Source organism: Cyprinodon variegatus, unplaced genomic scaffold (assembly GCF_000732505.1).
Source record: "Cyprinodon variegatus isolate N-32 unplaced genomic scaffold, C_variegatus-1.0 Scaffold1028, whole genome shotgun sequence".
NCBI classification, from domain to species: Eukaryota; Metazoa; Chordata; class Actinopteri; order Cyprinodontiformes; family Cyprinodontidae; genus Cyprinodon; species Cyprinodon variegatus.
In genome coordinates, this window is record NW_015151481.1 from 13,566 (window position 1) to 33,035 (window position 19,470).

At 38.2% G+C, this 19,470-nt stretch overlaps 2 protein-coding genes across 2 annotated transcripts; both read left to right on the forward strand.

Annotated features, from left to right (window-relative positions):
- Nucleotides 1-4,704: 4,704 nt before the first annotated feature.
- LOC107100918 (C2 calcium-dependent domain-containing protein 4C-like) lies at nucleotides 4,705-7,494 on the forward strand. The gene is made up of 3 exons (XM_015399597.1): nucleotides 4,705-4,830; nucleotides 5,625-6,382; nucleotides 6,478-7,494. Exons 2-3 carry the CDS (start codon nucleotides 5,651-5,653, stop codon nucleotides 7,027-7,029), a joined length of 1,284 nt encoding a protein of 427 aa, XP_015255083.1. The 5' UTR covers nucleotides 4,705-4,830; nucleotides 5,625-5,650; the 3' UTR covers nucleotides 7,030-7,494.
- Nucleotides 7,495-12,260: 4,766 nt separating this feature from the next.
- LOC107100919 (protein fem-1 homolog A-like) lies at nucleotides 12,261-16,345 on the forward strand. Its single transcript, XM_015399598.1, has one exon. It carries the CDS (start codon nucleotides 12,427-12,429, stop codon nucleotides 14,278-14,280), a length of 1,854 nt encoding a protein of 617 aa, XP_015255084.1. The 5' UTR covers nucleotides 12,261-12,426; the 3' UTR covers nucleotides 14,281-16,345.
- Nucleotides 16,346-19,470: the final 3,125 nt, after the last annotated feature.

Below are 19,470 nucleotides of genomic sequence, written 5' to 3' on the forward strand. Positions count from 1 at the left end.
TCAATGTTTTATAGATTTTTACATAATCTCAAAATGCAGTGCTGAGTTTCTTCTCCCCACAAAGAGAGCCACTTCTTAATAAAACAGGGCAATTGCCACACAAGTTCAGTTCTTCATAGTGCCTAAGAAATAAAGTTAGGCTTAAAAACTCTGAAACTGACATTAAGAATCAAATGAACAAAAGCAACATCTTTGCTATTATTAAACTCTGAGTAATATAGAAGCAAAAAACTCACATTGTTAAATAAGGGAAACCCCCTAAAATACATTATTGTTTATATTTTTTAAGAACCATAAACTTGTTGAATTTAAAATTTGTAATATCAATATAGTTATTGAGAAATATAAAACAAAAATACTAAAAAACTAAAAGCTTTCTTGTTTCTTCTTGTTTGTTTGAAAAGAAGCAGAAGCAAAAGTCCACATTTTTCATTAGGTCCTCACAAGTCATTTTCCCCAAGTTAGTGTGTAAAAAGATATTAGGTAGGTTATTACTGAAAAGTATCTTTTTCTTTTTTAAATTCGGAATGACTTAACTTGTGTTACGTTATCTGTTAATATCGCTCGCTTCTTCACTATACAGTATACTGCACTGGATCAAGTTTAAAGGACTTTCTTCTCCTCACTGGATTGCAAACTAATTTAAATTACTGGATACTGTGTTCAAAATAATTTACATCATCTACATTTAAATCCTCTGCTTTCAACATTTGGCTAGGAATGCTATGAAATACAAGATAATACAGTAAAGTGAAATGTGAGGAGGAAATGTGGAGTTTGTGAATGAACAGAACAGGAAATGGTTTCATTTTGCTGCAGCACCTGTGTAACGTCACAGCTAGGGTCGCAGTAAGAGAGAGTAATAGATGCCTGAGATAAGTTAACTTTATCATGTTCTAAAATAACCCTGAGTGATTTGATAAAAAAATTTAATTTGAGAGGCATCCATGACGTCCTCATTATTATCATAACATGAAGAAATTTCTATGAGCTATAAATGAAGCTCTGATTTGTAAACATCACAAATTCATAATCAAAACATATCTTTGACAAAAAAAATGCACAGAGATTGAAAATCTCAAAGTCACAGCTTTGGTCTTTATAACTTAAGTTTACAAACTCTAATATTAAAATCACAGAATATAGAAATGCAATTTATAATGCATATTTTGGGGCTTCCTGCATGCTGTAATTCTATACATGTTTGTTTTTGTTTACTTGTACGTACTGTAGGTAAGAACAGAGGGGAAAACAGATATGGTGGAGGCAACACAGTTTTTGACCATGTTTCTATTATAAGAATGTGGATGTTCTCTTATTTTTGTTTTATTTTATTAAACATCATAAGTTAATAAGAAGAATATTATCTAGTCTTGCTTGCTTTTCAATACTTGTTGCTAGACTGTTTTTCCAAGCGGTACAGAAGAAACTAAAGGAGCTGGAGTTCCCTTTACAGTCACCCCCTCCTAAACACTTGAGCTGCTGTTAAAGGTAGTTTTATTAAGAAATGTGCGAAGGATGTAAATGTAATTTAAAAAATCGCAAATTATGAACTGCTAAAGTGAATCATTCATATCAATTATTTGGTGGATTATACAGAATCCATATTCATACATTAAATTTAGAAAAGTCTTAAGCTGATTGTGCAAAGAACAACTACTGCAGACTAATAACACATATGGAGACCTACTGTGATACAAGGAAATAAAAACTTTTAGCACTGTCGTTCTATAATCCATTCATTCTGAATGCACAATGACTATCACTGGCTTTGGGACAGGGGAATTTTAGACAATAATTGTTAAATCATTGTTCTGTAGGTTGTTTTCACATTTTTTGGCCATGTTAAAATCTTTTGTGGAACACTGACTGGTCCAAATTACTCCTACGAGATGGCTGCTCCTACCATGACAGATCCACCTCCGTGTTTAACACCTGACAAAACAGGCTGTGGGTTGAATACATTTCTGGCTTGCTCCAAACAGAAGCTGGTTGAAGAATGAAGACATTGAAATAAAATTCATTACCACGTGTGGTTGTTTTATTTGCTTTTGGGGTGTTTTTGGCAGAGCATAAAGTTTTGACAGTCATTCTGAAAATGACTGTAAAAAAGGAGAAAAACAATTTCAGGAAAGTCTTATAAATCATATCAAAACAATTAGAATATTATTACTTTGGTTAAAAAAGATATTTTATCCCAGCGCTGCATGTCCAAAGCCCGTAAAAAATATCAATGACCCCTCACACCCCCACCATGGACTGCTCTCCCTGCTGCCATCTGGGAGGAGGCTTCGCAGCATTCAATGCAGGTCCAGCTGATTCCAAAACAGTTTCTTCCCCACCGCCATCAGACAGCTGAACTGTTGAAAAACTCTAACAGACTCTGCATCACACTAATAACACCAAACCAAAAATATTGCATATTTGCACCATATATATTAATGCTCTCAACTTCCATAACAATGCGCACCATGTTTTTTTTCTCCCACACTGTTTATATTTCATCACTGCTGCACTTTATGGAATGGAAATGTTCATTTGCCGTCTGGAAAGCTGCACAAAATTAACTTTCGTTTAGAATACACTCTGTGTATACAAAATGACAATAAAAGTTGTCGAAGTCTAAAAGCCTACATCTGTGTGTCATTTCAAAATTGTAAATTGCCCCCAAACTGACCACAAAACTTTCTGCAGGTGCCCCTGGTTGGACACATTTTTCTTGTTGTTATTTAACATAGTAATCAATTTAAATACGTTTTTTTTTGTAACAGAATGTAGAGTTGTTTCCCATTTTTTTCAGTGACAGGCTGTTGCAGCTCTAACATTTATACAAAACCAAAAAAAAAAAAAGAAAAGAAAAGAAAAAGGCTTTTGCTGCATTACCTTTAGATCAGCAGGGGGACTGTTCCAGAGCTCGCATCCAAACTATAGAGGAAAACTTTTGCTACAGGTGTTTGTCAGAGTTTTTCAGTAAGGAGAACAGCAGGGTGTGGAAAGCTGAGTGCTCATGTGGGACCCACTCTAGCTGTGTATCAAAGTCAGCAGCATGACAGCGACGAGAAGATTTATGGATAAACTGCCTGATTTTATGAAAACATGACTATCTGAAGACAACTGTAGAGACTTTAACAGACATATTGTGTCATTCTGTCTCTGCTACAAAGCTGCTCTGACAGATTACCAAACTGATTGAAGTAGTATGCAAATCTGGGTTGATTTACAGAGCATAGAAAAGACATTAAGGGTAGAATATCTTATTGGGATTTTAAGTTATAGACCATAAAATCCAGGGCATATAGTAACTGTGAATCTGAGGAAAAACAATATGTACTGTGTTGCCTTTTTAAGACGGATTTTTACTTTTTTTTACCTTGCCGTCATGTATTCATCACTGAAAAAATTGTAACATGTAACAAACTAATGTTTTTCACTCTAGATAAAATAATTGATTTATTTATGGAAATCATTCTTTTTGGATTTTGAGACATCAAGTTTGATTTAACCTGAACTAAATACACGTAGAAAGGATCCAAAACAAAGTTTTTGATTTCTCTCAATACGTATATATGTATTCATGGCCTGCAGTTAATTTTTATTTTTTATTTTTTATTTTTTTGAGTCAACTGTGAACTGCGCTTTGCATGCAGTCTCAGGGCTTAATCAAGTCCAAGTCCTAGCGAGCACTTCTGCCTTGCAGCAAGAAGGTTGCGGGTTCGAATCCCGGCCCAGGATCTTTCTGCATGGAGTTTGCATGTTCTCCCTGAGCATGCGTGGGTTCTCTCCAGGTACTCCAGCTTCCTCCCACAATCCAAAAACATGATTGATAGGTTGATTGGCTTGTCTAAATTCTCACATGCGAAAAATATAATTTGGGTATATTTAAATTAACTGGTTTCTATACAAACACTAATTCTTGTTAATTTAGTTAAAAGTAAGTATATTAGGTTGGTCCAATGTCAATATATTAGTTTGGTTCATCAGCTGAAATGTTAAGAAAATCATTTGGAGCAGGGCAAAGACTTTAAGTTGTGTGAAGTGCGGTTTTATTGTTTACATCAACATAATATTATCAGGTCATAACAAGCGACTTAATTCAGATTTTGTGAAGTCAAATATTTTAGATGTGATATCTGGACATCATTTTTTTTTTTAGTTAGAGCAAGGTTATACTTTTTCCAGTGATGACTTCATTGTTTTGACTTGTAGAGAAAAGATCTGTGTTTTTATCCTTGGTTTAATACTCTTTACGCCGCAGTTGTGATTTTATTTTCCTACATTCTTTGTCACCATGTTCGCACTTAAAGAAATAAAACAATTATGTGTAAATATAAATGCTTATAGTAAGAAGAAACATATTGTTCTTCACATAATTGTCAGTTTAAAAGCAAGTCTTACAATGTTGTGTGTTTTCTGGTTCCCTCAAGTGGAAAATTGTACTCTTGAACGAAAAAAAAGGACATCAAGTCCAATCAACAAGTTTCTGCTCTAAATCATCGAGGTAGAAATCTGGGAGCAGTTTATGGGAGACAAGAAAACAGCTGAAGCTCTCCTCCTTTTTTCCCTCTTTTTTTCCAGCGCGTGCCTGCGCTGACAACAGTTTTATGGTTAATGGTATGGGAAGGCTTCACAACCTCCTCATTGGCTCACAAGTCAAGGACCCCGCGGTATAAAGAGAGGCTGTCTGATCTGGAAGCCCCCCCTTCCCGCCGAGGAGCGCTGAGGAGCGCGTTTCATCCAGACGGTTTTACGCACCAAGAGCTTAGAGAGTTTGCAACGGATTCTGCTTTTTTTCTTCTTCGTCAGGAGAGGAAATAGAGTTCACAGCAACAGGTGGGTTAGTTTGAAATCTAAAGTACAACAATTATATACTTAGGTGGAGGAAAAGTTATTTAGACAGGAAATGGTTTGTTTTTTCCCAATACCTCATTTCTGAAGTCTAATAAATATTCGAGCTGCTAAAACAGTTTACCAGAAAGAAAAAAAACACAAAAAAAGCAAACTACGAAATAACTACAGTTATTATTGTAGTTAATGGAGATGAATACTTTGATCATGTTAAGTTTATTGTTCTTAAATGTGTTGCTTTTTGATGTGCTGTTGACGGATTCTGTTTGCTGTAGAGTTAATTCGGTTCATAATATTCATAATTTTTTGTTTTTATTTAAAGATTGCAATAATGAACTACTTATATCGATGTATATTTTGATATATATACTGATATTTTATATTTTAGGTCATTATTCTTTCATATGGATTCTTAAAAATCCATATGTATTATATATTCTTTGTTAACCTATACTCATATTGTTTGAGTATATATATATATATATATATATATATATATATATATATATATATATATATATATATATATATATATATATATACTGAAAAAAGTAATGCAACCGTTTTTTGGCATTTATTTAATCATATTGAGTTTCTTTAACACAATTGCTTCATGTTAGCAGGGCAGGTAAATAAACAATTGTGTTAAAGTAACTAAATATGAGTAAATGCCAAAAGCGGTTGCATATATATGTATATATATTTAATTTTGAATAAAACAAATAGATACTTTTTTTCAGCTGTTTGTTTATTTGACGTCTTTTTTGTGTTTCACTCAGCTGTGAGCTGAGGCGTCTGAGTGGGCATGTGGTTGCTGGAGAAGCTCCGCAGCTCTGTTGAGAGCAGTGGGACACATTCCCAGCCCCCGCAGACAGCAGAGGCCATTCCCGTTGCTGTTTATGCCAATGTGCTCACTCCCGAAAGGATCCCTGATTTTTTCATCCCACCCAAACTTATCTGCTGTCCCCCTGAGGAATCCACCAGCCCAGAGCCCAAGCACCGTGCCAACCTGAGACCCTCCTCCTCTGACCATGCCATCTGTAGCCAGAGCCCACGAGCTCGGAGCAGCAAGAACATCTGCAGCCCTCGCATGTTCTCCCGCAACCTGCAAAAGTCTGCCAACCGTCACATCATCCAGATAGAAAGTGCGGATGAGCCGGGCACCGGTGTCACTGACAGGCTCAGTGCCGAAGTCAACACCAATGCTGACCCCCAGTCACAGACTGCAATGTCCCTTCCATACGTCCCCAAGGCTCAGACCTCCTACGGCTTCTCCACTTTGGTGGAGTCTCCTCACACTAGACGCAAGGAGAGCCTGTTTCACAGTGATCCCAGCAGCCCCCTCACCTCTCCAAACTCCCAGAGGCGCTCCCAAGGGGGGACTCTGCTGGCCCCGGCTGACCCCAATCCTTACCGCTACTTCAGTGGAGGAGAGAGTGACACCTGTTCTTCCGCTGAGTCCTCCCCATTTAACTCCCCCCTCCTCTCCAGGTCTGCCTCCCTTCTTAGATCTATTACCCAGGAAACACAGGCAAAGGTGATCACTTCCTTTTTTTTCTTAAGCTAGATGATATGAAGTTTGCAGCAAATCCTATAGTATATTCACATGCTGCTTTTTAACTTTCCCTATAGGTATCTCGTGCAAGACGTTCCCTGGCACGCCACAGTTCTCTCTCCACTGACGAATGCAGTTCGGCCGACAACAGCCCCAACATGCAGCGCCGTCGCACGCGCTGCCCCCCATCTCCAGCCTTTCGTGGAGCCAAAGCAGGCACTTCCAGGGGTGCAGCCTCAGATCTACTGCAGCGTGAGCACACTATCAACCTCCACAAAGGGGGGACCCTGAGGCTTAGCACCCACTATGACCCTGAGGCTTCCCGCCTGAGGGTGCGTGTACTCGCCGCCGAGGCCCTTTACAACCGTCAGACGGACCTGAAAAGCATTAACTGCTGTGTGGCGCTCTACCTGAACCCAGGAAAGCAGCAGAAACAAAGGAGCACCATCATCAAGAACAGCAGGAACCCGGTGTTCAATGAGGACTTTTTTTTTGATGCACTGCCCCAAGCACAAGTGAAGAGTCTGGCCATGAAGATAAAGGTTGTGAACAAAGGAACCAGTCTGAAGAGAGACGTGCTTCTTGGAGAGAGGGAGGTGCTGCTCAGTGAGCTGCTCGCAAACCTCTAGGGAGGCCTTGTCAATGCTGAGGTGAAAGCTAGCGGCTCGCCTCCCCTCTGCCGACCTTTTCATCCCACCTTACCGGATACTGGGCAACAAGCAGCATACTGATGACAAGGGAGCTGCATCTTGCCCACTGTGCTGTGTATGTCGACAGACTCTCTGTTGTCATGAGTAGTTAAGTTTAACAAAGTCATGCAGTCTTACTTTGCTTGCTGGTATGTGAGCATTGTGAATGGCAGAGCGGTATTTGTGTATTTTTCTTGATTTCCAAAAGGTGACGTCCCTCTCTGATGTAGCTCTTCTCAGCTGATTTGGGTAACTTGAAGTTGTATTTTTGTAATAAATCTTAATATTGCGTACAAAAGTTTTGCATGTCGCTCTGCAATTAAAAAATGCCTCTGTGTTCATGACAGACTACATTTGATTGACTTGTATTGCAAATATGACTGATGCAATGTGATTTATTTCAGAACCAATAAAAAACACACACAAAAGAAAATGGCAAGGTAATATTTATTCCAATCTGCATATTTGTCTTCGGAGGATTCTCTTTTAGTCATTTCTGTGGACCAATAAAAGGCAATAACAATGGTTAAAAGCCTGCTTTGTTCCAACAAAAGCTTCCTGTATTCGCAAACAGCTCAGAGGCTGCATCCTTTGAGACGTACAAAAGCTGGGTGTCATGCGTGGAGCATTTTTGTGGTTATCTGCAAACAATATTGTCTCTGAGAGCACTCAAAATCCCTGTTTAATTTTAAAATCACACATCCGATTCAAGCATTTCTCCAGTGAGTTTTAAATAGATGATAAGGGTGGCAATCTAGAGCATCCTAGTTCTACAATAACTGATCTTTGTAGACTGATGTCCTCATCATTAGAGTTCATATACAGAAATCAATTTTTTCCCACACAACATGTGTATACTGGATAAAATGTGCAGAGCAATAAGGAGAATCATCCTAATGTGGGTGTTATACGTCCTCTGCTGGTGAAGGAGCAAACTGACATTCTGAGAGCTCTGCAATATTGATAAGTAATAAAGACATTTTATTTGCCTAGCTCGATGTTAATGGACATGGGGACACTTTAAACCCCAAAAGACACTACAACCCTGGGAAAGAGAGAAAAGAAATCACATTAAGAAAAAGGGAATTTCAGAGTACAATCAGGCTTGTGCCCCAGAGGGTGATGTTTCACCAACTCTATTAACTTCTGAAGTACAGGCATAAGTCTCAAGAAGCACCCATTCAGGACAGCTTAATTTCTCACAGATCTCGCAAGCAAAGGGATAAAACTGGAAAATGTAATCATTATTTTTGTCTCTGTAGTTCACAGTTTTTGTGATGCAAAATACAACTGAGATCTTAAACTCAAACATCCTGCTGAAAACGACTCGAAGGGTTTTTGTCTAATTAATCAGACACAGGCATGTTTTTGTTTCTGAGTTTTTGTTGTGAAACCTACAATTAGGAGCTAACAAAGCACCAGTGAGAAAGTCATGGATTAGAATAGGATTTGCATGTTCATTCAGTTCATATGAGGCACACATCGTCTGTGTTTCATGGTGTGTGCACTGTAATCCATTTACACTGTCACAGTCAGCCATATGTCCTTATGGGGACCAAAAACGTGGTCTCCATACGATAAAGTTCTCTTCTTTGAGCTGTGGTTAGGTTTAGGACTAAGGTGTGAATCCAGTTCAGACTACTGTAGGATTAGGTATATTTTGGCAATGGTAAGGGTTTGGGCAAGGTCATATAAAATGAATGTAAGTCAATGTAATATCCCCATAAGTCATGAAAGCATGTGTGGATGTATGGTTGTTTGTCCTTCCTGTTTCTGTCTGCTTTTAAGTGCAGTCCTAATGGATAGCAACCCCTCCAGCTCTCAGCCAAAGACTGCAGGGGAGAAGCTACACAAAATAAATGGCATAAATAAACAAACTCTAAACAACTAAATCAATAAATATATATGATGTTCTTGTAGAGGATTATTTGGTATTAGACTAACACAAAGGAGTTTGTTTATCATATTTAATTTCTTCCTTTTTGGAATAATGTGACAAACAGAAAACATGATTTCCTTTAGGTTTTGTTCTTCCTCTCTCTCTCTTACAAATGGTAAATGGCATGTACTTATATAGCGCCTTTATTCAAGACAGCAGACTTGACCAAAGCGCTTTACACTACATTCATTCACCCATTCACGCACACACTCATGGTGACAAGCTACATGGTAGCCACAGCTGCCCTGGGGCTCACTGACAGAAGCAGGGCTGCCGTACACTGGCGCCCCGGGAACTCTGACCACCATCAGGAGACAATGCAGGTGAAGTGTCTTGCCCAAGGACACAACAACACTGAAAGTCGGAGTCGGGGCTTGAACCGTCAACCCTTCGATTTCAGGGCAAACGCCTACATCCAACGCCACTGTCGCTCTCCTCCAGAGTTACCATGGGCAACTGGCCTACTTTGAAATACAATGCTCCTCTTCAATACATGCACCAAACCGATATTAATATCTGTATCAGTGCCGATACTGATGAAAGTGCTACATTAAGTATTAGTGAAAATGGTCCCGATCCATCGAAAATCCATAGACTGTTAATTTTTATCACCATTTTCACTAATACTTATAGGAATTATGCGATTAAAGCACTAATTTTGACATACCTCGACTATTGCAAAGCAGTTTGGTCAAACACCACTGAGGAATATATGAATAAACTTCAACTTATACAGAATAGAGCTGCTCATCTAGCACTCAGGTGCAGCTACAGGAGAAATATAATATTAATGCACAAAGATCTTAACTGGTTGTTGGTCGAAGACAGATTGTTGTATTCATTAATTTTTCATAAGAAATATTTCTAATTCAAAATGTCCTTCTGTTTTGTTCAAGCATCTTTCTTTCAGTATAGAAAATCACCACTACAGTACTAGACATGCAACTAAAGGAAATTTCACTTTACCCATAGTGAGAACAAATGCCATAAAAAATACTGTTGTGTTTAGAGGTATGAATGAGTGGAATAATCTGCCAAAACATAACCTGCTTGCTAATAATGTCAATACATTTAAATTATATGTAAAACAGCATCTATCAAAATAATATAATTGAATGTTATATTTATTTATATTTGTGTGCGAATATGTATGTATATGTGTTGGTATGTTTACAGGTTTAAGTGTAGAATGTGTTTTTATATTTGTGTATATTTGATGCCCGCATGAGGGCACAAATGTATGTTGATATGTGTATATATTGTATATGTGTTTGTATATGTGTTTGTGTATTTTCTTTCCCTTTCATTTTTAATGTATATATTTTTAAGGACCCCAGGAAGAATAGCTGCAGCATAGCTGTAGCTAATGGGGATCCTTCCAATAAAAACTCAAATTCAAAACAAGGATAACCTGGTCAAGCACAATGTGTAACCTATCTCATATTACCTCTCTTAACTGAGAGCTGAGGTTTCTTCCTATGCTTTGTACTTTTACTTTGTTTTTTCTGCTTTTGCTTTCCCTTCCCTCTCTATCATTATTTTTCCTATTTATATTTTTAGCTATAAAATGTTTTCTTAAATATTACATGTTTTCATCATATCAAGCATGCTCCTAGCTAAGATGTGATATTCCAAAAGAACATTATTAGCTGCTCCAACCTTGTGAAGCACTTCACACCATAGTATGTTTTGCTCTGGAATGGAAGTATGCAGTGTAGTTTTTTTATTTCTATTTTTATTGCAGCTTAATAAAACACATTAGTCAATGTGTGGCTATAATTTAATACCAAAGTATCACATAAGATATTAAATTTCGAAGGGTCCAAAATTAAATATTAAAATGAGGCTGGAAGCAAAATAAATTGGGCTTTATTACGGAAAGCCAATTATTGCTCTTATCAGTATCTATATATAAAAAATGTCCTAATTGTGTGCATTTCATTATTGCTACACAAAAGAAAGACAAAAATACATAAAAGCATCAATAAACCTTTAACCTTAAGTTTGATTTGGTCTGGATGTTTCAAAAGTCGTTAAATGCTTCTGTCATGATGTTACTAATGCTTGAAGTTATTTTGATAAGATACCTGAAAAAAATGCCGGAGTAGCCAGAGTGCTCTCCAGCTCAAATGAGCATAGAGTTACATCAGAACCCCTCCCACACATATTGCTGGGCAGCTGTCTAAAAGAGGACTGCTGCATGTTTTTCTTTTTTTGTTATCCGTTTTGAAATATATGTATATATCAAAATGTCTCTAAACTTATTTTGATATTTTTGTATTCATTTAAAATATTGTACATTCAAAAACACATTATGCGCTACCAGTCAGACATTTTAAGTGACCTAATTTTTTCATTTATTTAGTTTAAGTTCTTAAAGGTCATTAAATTCTTTGAAATTTAATAAATGTAAGTGCTGAACTACATAGGTAAAAACAATGGTAAGGTCACCTAATACTAAAAAGAAAATCTAGATTTCAAAATTATACAAACCGTAGAGTAAACAAGACCTTAAACTGAAAAGAAAAAGGGCAAAAAAATACAAAAATAGATGTTTCTAAAACTTTCAAATTGTACTGTCAATGAAATCTTTAATGCATATTCTACATTCTTTAAAATGTAAAAATTTATTTTGGATATTTTCCCTTTTTTAAGGTCAACTATGTTCAAGCTTTTGTGTTATTGTTAAGGGGCAATTCCTGCAGGGTTGGTAACCATTTTTAGATGTTAGCTGTTCACTTACATCTCAGTCTAGTAGAAAAAGGCTTTATTATCATGACTAAAATGTATATCAGGAAGGACTGTTAGGGGCTCTACGGTTAAATGGATTGGAGCACAGGTTTTAATGTCTGTGTGCACAGTTTTAATTAATCTCTATCATATTATATTATATTATATTAAATAAATAAGAAAAATTCGAAAACAATACTGATTTTTTTTTTCTTTTTTTTTTTTTTTGCAGGCCTAATTATTTAATATTGTTGCTATAAAAACTTATTTGTTTTGTGAGTTTGTCACCAGCTGACTGTCAGATGGAGACAAAGCTAATTGCTGGTTCCAACAACCATAACAAAGAAGGCCGTCAGCTGTTGTTAATTTTACTCCCTGCTTCATGGGAAATGTAGTTTAGACATATAGCATGCGCACTAGCCAGCGCTACTTATTATGTAGCTAAAAACTACATTACCCAGAATTCTGAGGTCCCCCAGTAAACAGAGACCTGTCAAAGAGCACGAACGCCATCTTGACAGTAACCTCAAAATGGCAGAAAGATGTGTCAGAAACTGGGTCCAAATTAAGAATACGGAACTCTGCCACTTCAAACCAGTTTCGTCACTTCTTCAATAAGTACATGGGCATGGAGTTGGTGAGCGGTGCTGTAGCCCAGAACCTATAAAATGGATATAACCGTGGCGGTTTTTAACGCGGCCAGAGATGGTAAGCTGAAACTTATCCAGAAGTTGCTGAGCAACAAAACTCCTGAGGAGCTGGAGGCTTTAGCGGAGGAGAAAACCCAGGGAAGCACCGTGCTGCTCATAGCATCCCGATACGGACACTTAGAGGTGGTAGACTACCTGCTCGAACATTGTAAAGCTAATGTTGAAATCGGAGGTTCGGTTAACTTTGACGGGGAGACTATCGAGGGAGCTCCGCCGCTGTGGGCAGCTTCGGCAGCGGGTCACCTCCCTGTGGTGAAGACGCTCCTGAAACACGGAGCTTCGGTGAACAACGCCACGCTTACAAATTCCACCCCGCTCAGAGCAGCTTGCTTCGACGGCCACCTAGAGATAGTCCGCTATCTAGTGGAGCACAGCGCCGACATGGAGGTCGCGAACCGCCACGGCCATACCTGCCTCATGATCTCCTGCTACAAGGGCCACAAAGAGATAGCGAAGTTTCTGCTGGACCGCGGAGCTGACGTGAACCGTAAGAGCGTGAAGGGAAACACGGCTCTTCATGACTGCGCTGAATCTGGAAGTCTGGACATAATGAAGATGCTGCTGAAGTGCAACGCCCGCATGGAGAGGGATGGATATGGGATGACCCCCCTCCTGGCTGCCAGTGTCACCGGTCACACTAACATTGTGGAGTATCTGGCTCACCAGCCTCGCACTTCCAGAGAGGAGCGCATCGATGCTCTGGAGCTGTTGGGGGCGACGTTTGTGGACAAAAAGCGTGATCTATTAGGAGCCATGAGATACTGGAGGAGAGCAATGGAGCTGAGGCAGACTGGTGATAAAGAAGGCTCCCTCTCCAAGCCTCCGCCTGGTCCCCCCATCCCTGCTTATGGCTGTGCGCAGGAGGTGAGCACTGCAGAGGAGCTGGAGGCTTTAATCACAGATCCTGATGAAATGAGGATGCAGGCCTTGCTGGTTCGTGAGCGCATCCTTGGGCCATCCCACCCAGATACATCTTATTACATTCGGTACAGAGGAGCTGTGTACGCCGACTCTGGCAACTTTGAGCGTTGCATCAGTCTGTGGAAGTATGCTTTAGACATGCAGCAAAGCAACTTGGACCCCCTCAGCCCAATGACCGCCTCCAGTTTCCTGTCCTTTGCAGAACTTTTCTCCTTTGTTCTTCAGGACAGGGCTAAAGGCACCCTGTCGACTCGCATTACCTTTCAGGATCTGATGACTGTGCTTGGGAAAAGTGTGAGGGAAGTTGAAAGGGCTGTGGCACAGAGAGAGAACCCCCCAGAAGCCCCTCAATTCAATAAAGCGCTCTCCATCATCCTCCACCTCATCTTTTTACTAGAAAAGCTGGACTGCAGCCCCGAGCAGGAGCACCAAAAGAAGCACACGGTCTACCGGCTGCTCAAGCTCAACCCCAGAGGTCGGAACGGATTCACTCCGCTCCACATGGCCGTGGACAAAGAAACCACATCTGTGGGCCGCTACCCAGTGGGCCGTTTCCCCTCCTATGCGGTGGCCGCATTGCTCCTAGAGTGCGGCGCAGATGTTGATTCGCGGGACTGCGACAATAACACCCCGCTGCACATTGCCGCCAACAATGGCTGTCCAGAGATCATGGCTCTGCTTGTGAAGGCGGGGGCCCACTTTGACGCGACGAACGCTCGGAGGAAAACCGCCTATGAGCTGTTGGACGAGCACAGCAGCGGCCACCCTGCACTCTACCCGCTGAACTACATCACCCTTCAGTGCCTGGCAGCTCGTGCGATCGAAAAGCACAGGCTGCCCTACAGGGGACTGATCTCTGAGGAGATGGAGGCTTTCATTGAGCTCCACTGACTTCCCCTTTAACAAAACCCTCTCTGCTGATTATCATCTCCACCTCTGGTTCTAACAAGCGTGTCAGACCAAAGCATAGCAATAAACCTACATCACCTGGAAGTATTCTGCTTCAGATCTGGATTTGATTTTAATGTGATTCATAAAAGAAAAAATATGTTAAGCTGATAACATTTCTGGTAGGGCTGCAGACTTTGGTCACACATGTAATGACTTTAAACTTAAGACTTGACCTGGACTTAGAACTCAGTGCTAGTAACTTCTCACTGGACTTCGACTGGAGCATTTTGGCCTCAAAAAAGTTAACTTTTTAAAGAAAACATCTAGTTTTGTAAAAGTTTGTCCCTCATCATTCTAATATTAACCAATGTTAGCTTTTATTAGTTTCTGATATTATAGTCATTTTCCAGACTCTAAAACATGTAATTTTGTTGCACAAGAGAATCTTAAAGAGCTGCTGTGATCAAAATGACACCCAGAATTTTATTATTAGAGCTAGCATATGTCTATGTTGGCTTGAGAACAAAAAAATGCCAAACATGAAGAATATAAAGATATTTTTTCTTATTTTTTTAGTTTGAAAAAATTTAAAGATATTCCGAAAAGTTCTGAATTCAAAGTGACATAAGAATTCAGTCTAAACTTCATTATTAGAAATTTGTAATATTCAGTTTTTATAATTTGGTCAAAACATACAGTGTCACTTTAACATTAGCCTTACAAAAAACATGCTTTCTTTATCCGGTGTTTCAAAAAGCAATCGCTAGAAAACAGTTTTTAAGTCCAGGCATAACATTCCTTTTGTTGTTTGTAAAAACCGAGTAGCACCACTGGTTATTGCAGACTTTTCTGGCAAATAAATACCCAATTAGGTATTACTAATATGGTTTGTAAACTAGCCTAAAAAAAAAAACAAAGCTTAGGACCTGGAACTTGACTCAATCCTTTCATATCTGGACTCTGGGCGAAACTTTTGACTTTACTTGGGACTTAAACTTTTGACTAGTTAAAATGAGGAGCATCACGCTATGTTCAGGCTTTTTGGAAATACGAGCTTCAGCAATTAAAATATTCGATCAAAGTATTAAGGTAAAATGCATGAAAATGTAGTTTGGTTAATAGTTCAATTCTTGTTTTGTTCATCTTTTTATTAAAACAAAGTCAGTTCTCATTCTAGAAAGTTTTTACTCTTAAGTCTGTTTAATATTGGGAAGAGGTTCAGATTCCTGTGCCAAACACTGTTACTGACTTTGATCTGATTTAAAGCAAAAAAATGTTTAGCAATCACATCTAAGGAAGAGTAATAAAAGAAAAAGACTTAACGGTATCGGAGGACTAGTAACTTTGGTGTCTTAAGACTGTGATACTCCTTGTCAGCCTGTAGAACAATTATTTATACGGAGATAATGTTTTTGATTGAAACACGCTGCAACAAACTGTTGGTGTGTCTAACCAACGCAATCTGTTTTATTCCAATTAGAAGTTTTTTTTTTTTTCTGGAATAGCACATACTTATCCTATAGAGTAAGAGACAATTGACTTAGGCTTATGCATTCTCAGTAAATTGCCATCTTCTGAGTTTATAAACTATTAACTAAGAATGCCTTCTTAGTTTTCCCATCCTTTCATAGCAAATTGTTTAATACTCAGAAGCCTGAAGTATATCTACATCCATTTTCTTTCTGTAATTGCATCGCGAGCTAATGTGTTCGGCTGAATGTCAATAAGACCGCTTCAGACTGTTATTAGGGATTAAAACTGACAATTTGTGTGTCTAGGAAAGAGTCCTAATTTTTTTCCCTTTAAGCTCAAAAGAAGATCAAAGACATGAAACAGATGGCTCCTTCAGCCATTATTGCATCTTAGTCTTACAACCACAAGACTTAAATTTTTTGATCTTGTATTTATTCCAGATGTACTGAAACTGAATGCACACCCAGCGGCTCTATAAATCCTGGAGTCGTTACAGTCAGACTCTGAGCTGACGCTGCCTTTCTTACTGAACATATTGATTTACCCGATGGTTGCTTAAGAGCTGAAGTGTTTTGGAGAGGCCTGAATAAAATTCAGAATCAAAAGATATGTGTTTCTGTGTTGTTTTCAGCCTACTTGGAAAATATATATTTAGTATTTTATTCTATTTTTAGTAGGATATTATAGGATTCACAGGAATTGCAATGAAATGGTTGCATTCGATTATTTGTTGTGACAAAGAAAAATTTCAGGTCCAGCTCAAAGGTAGTGATATATAATTAAACTAATTTCAACTCGATACAGTTGAAACCACTGCCATCCAGTTATAATCCCCTTTTTTGGCTAGAATCACATACGTCATTTGAATCTAATATTTAATACAACAAAGTCAGTTTATCATATGATGCCAGAAGCTAAAAAGTTAACCATGATGTATGTTTATTTTAATTTGTCTCCATCCCATTGGAGTGTATGTTACTAAACAATGAGCTGTGACCTCACATTTCAGCTTTCCTTTTCCAGGCTTTACACAACTCACTTTAAACCTGAGAATCTTGGAATAAAGCATAACAGAAACTTGATCTTTCTCCTGGACTCCCAGAGTATAAATAGACGGCAATCAACGTCACTGCTGCTGGGCAGTGGTGGAGACAGGGTACCCATCTTGCTAATTTTAGGGGTCTTTCGTCCCTAGCTTCAGCTCTGAAAATGGGAATAATGTAATGCAATACTAGTCACAGGGTGAGTGGCAGAGCGATCACAGCTAACAACAGATCGCTTTAGCCTTGAAGGAAGCAGATACAGCAACGGGAAAATACTGCTGAATGCTCAACCTCTGATTTTATAGTTGCAAATGTAGTTTTACTGGGGCAGGTATCTTGTTCACCGAGTTAGTCATTTCTAGGTGGTAAGCAGCTCTTAAAGCAACTTATAGAAAGTGTCATTAAAGCTGAAATTGAATGTCGTTTTATTTCAGAAGTAATCTAGCAGTCTTGACCTTCAGGGTTCAGAGACACTCTGCAATTTGCTTTATATGTTTCCAGGAATTAAAAAAAAAAGAAAATCTAAGTAGGCAATCTTTGAATTTTTGAATTATGTTATGTTGAATATTATGTTGAATATTCCGTTCTCTAAAGGATAAAAATCTTTAGCTATATAAGTGGCCATTTGCAGCGATTATTGTTAAAGACATCCTCTCACATTTTTATTTTCATCACTTTATTTGGACATTTTCAATCTTGACATGTAATCCTTAAATTGAGCATAACCTCTTAAGGTAATTCATTGCCAAAATAACAACCAATTGTTTTATGTAATCCCTATTAGCAGGAATAGTGATCTAAATCCTGGTGCTTAGACGCCAAACAGCCTTTTTACCAATCGAACAAATCAGAAACAAACCTGACTGTTAAAGTCAGGTTTGTTGTAAAATTTGTTGCTCATGCTTCATTAAAGTTCAAACGCTTTTAATATATGATTTTATGTAAAAATAGAATTTTAAAAACTGGGGGAAAAAAGACTATTTGAATAACATATATTTTGTCATTTTTTATTGTTAAATGCGTGGAAACCATGAGGTCTATGGCCTCTCAATAGTGCTACATAAGAGATGAAAAGGAGACCATTATTAATGCTTTGGCTTTTGTGTTTAAGGTGTAGTATTTTATTTTTTGACTCAGTCATGGTGAGAAAATCTCACAGCTTTTGTGTTCTTTTTTCTTCTCCACTTAAAGCTTTTATGATAGGAACTGTCCACTAGATGTCAGTAGCAACAAAGAAAGTTAAAGAAACCAGAACCCTTTGTCCCTTGAAACCCTTTGTGAAGGCTGGAGAAAAAGCTGCCTTTAGTCTGAAAGATGATGGCAGTTATCTGATTCCTAGGTCGATTTAGCAAACCTCGTCAATTTCCATGTCAACGGATACAAAGAAAATTGCCTTTAACACACTACTAGGGGGTACATAAAGTGTTGGTAATGTAACTAAATGATGATGATGAATCTTGCTTGGCTGGGGTTGCTGATTCTCATTCTGTTTGCAGAGGGTTGCCAGGGTGTCAGCAGCAAGGAATGAAGCCTCCTTTGAGAAATCTAGTGGTGTCAGAATGACCTCCAGCATCACACTAACAACACCTCAGAATTCGTCCTTGCGGCTAGTAATACTGTCACGCTGTGTGACCTAAATAAGACCTAACCTTAAAACAAAAAGAAAGAAGTCAGGTCTTATATTTTTATAATTTATGCAAAAAAAGATAAGGGTTTTCCTTGACTTATAGCTTCTTCTGCATCCGATATTTACAAGCCAATTGGATGGAATACAGCGAATGAATTTCGTTTTCCACAACAAACCCAGATGATAGCTTTAGTTCTAGGATTAAAGATGTAAATATAAGAATTAATTATTAAAAGATACTTAGTTGTGATTAGTGATCACAAATTAAATGTACATTTTATAACATAAAACTGTTTCTGTTTAACACACATTCAAAAAAATGATAAACCTCAGTTTATTAAGTAAATTGTATCGATCAAAGAAAGCTCCATCATGAAGTTTGGAAAAATTAATATAAAGTAGTCCCAAAAGCAATCTTCATTCAATTTTCCTTATTTACTATGTCACATTTAAGGTTAGAAATAGTGTCCTTTTAAATTGTCCTCAAATGTCATTAAGAAGTTGTTTTGTCAGGACACAGTTAAAGATGTGAAGCATATATTTTTATTTAGATTCATGACATGCAATGATTCATTTCAGGTTTTTATTTAAATTCATTTTGATTGTTAATTCTTAAAAGTGATGAGAGCCAAAAGATAAGAAGCATATGGAATTCAACTCAATTCAATTTATTTATATAGCGCCAATTCACAACACATGTCATCTCAAGGCACTTTACAGTTCACCAGATCATACAGTCAAATTGATTCAAAGTTTTCTACCCAAGGAAAACCATTTGGTTGCATCCACTCAAATACAATCCCTCACACTAAGCATGCTTGTAGCGACAGTGGACAGGAAAAACTCCTTTTTAACAGGAGAAACCTCCAGCAGAACCAGGCTCGGTGTGAGCGGCCATCTGCCGAGGCCGACTGGGGTATAAGGACACAGAAGCAGAAAAACAAAAAGCAGCTGTAAAAGGTGGCCCCGTCCAGGAAACACACAGCCAGGCAGTCAAGCTGAAAGAAACAGGACTATACTGAAAAACAATCTCGAACATCTTTAAAC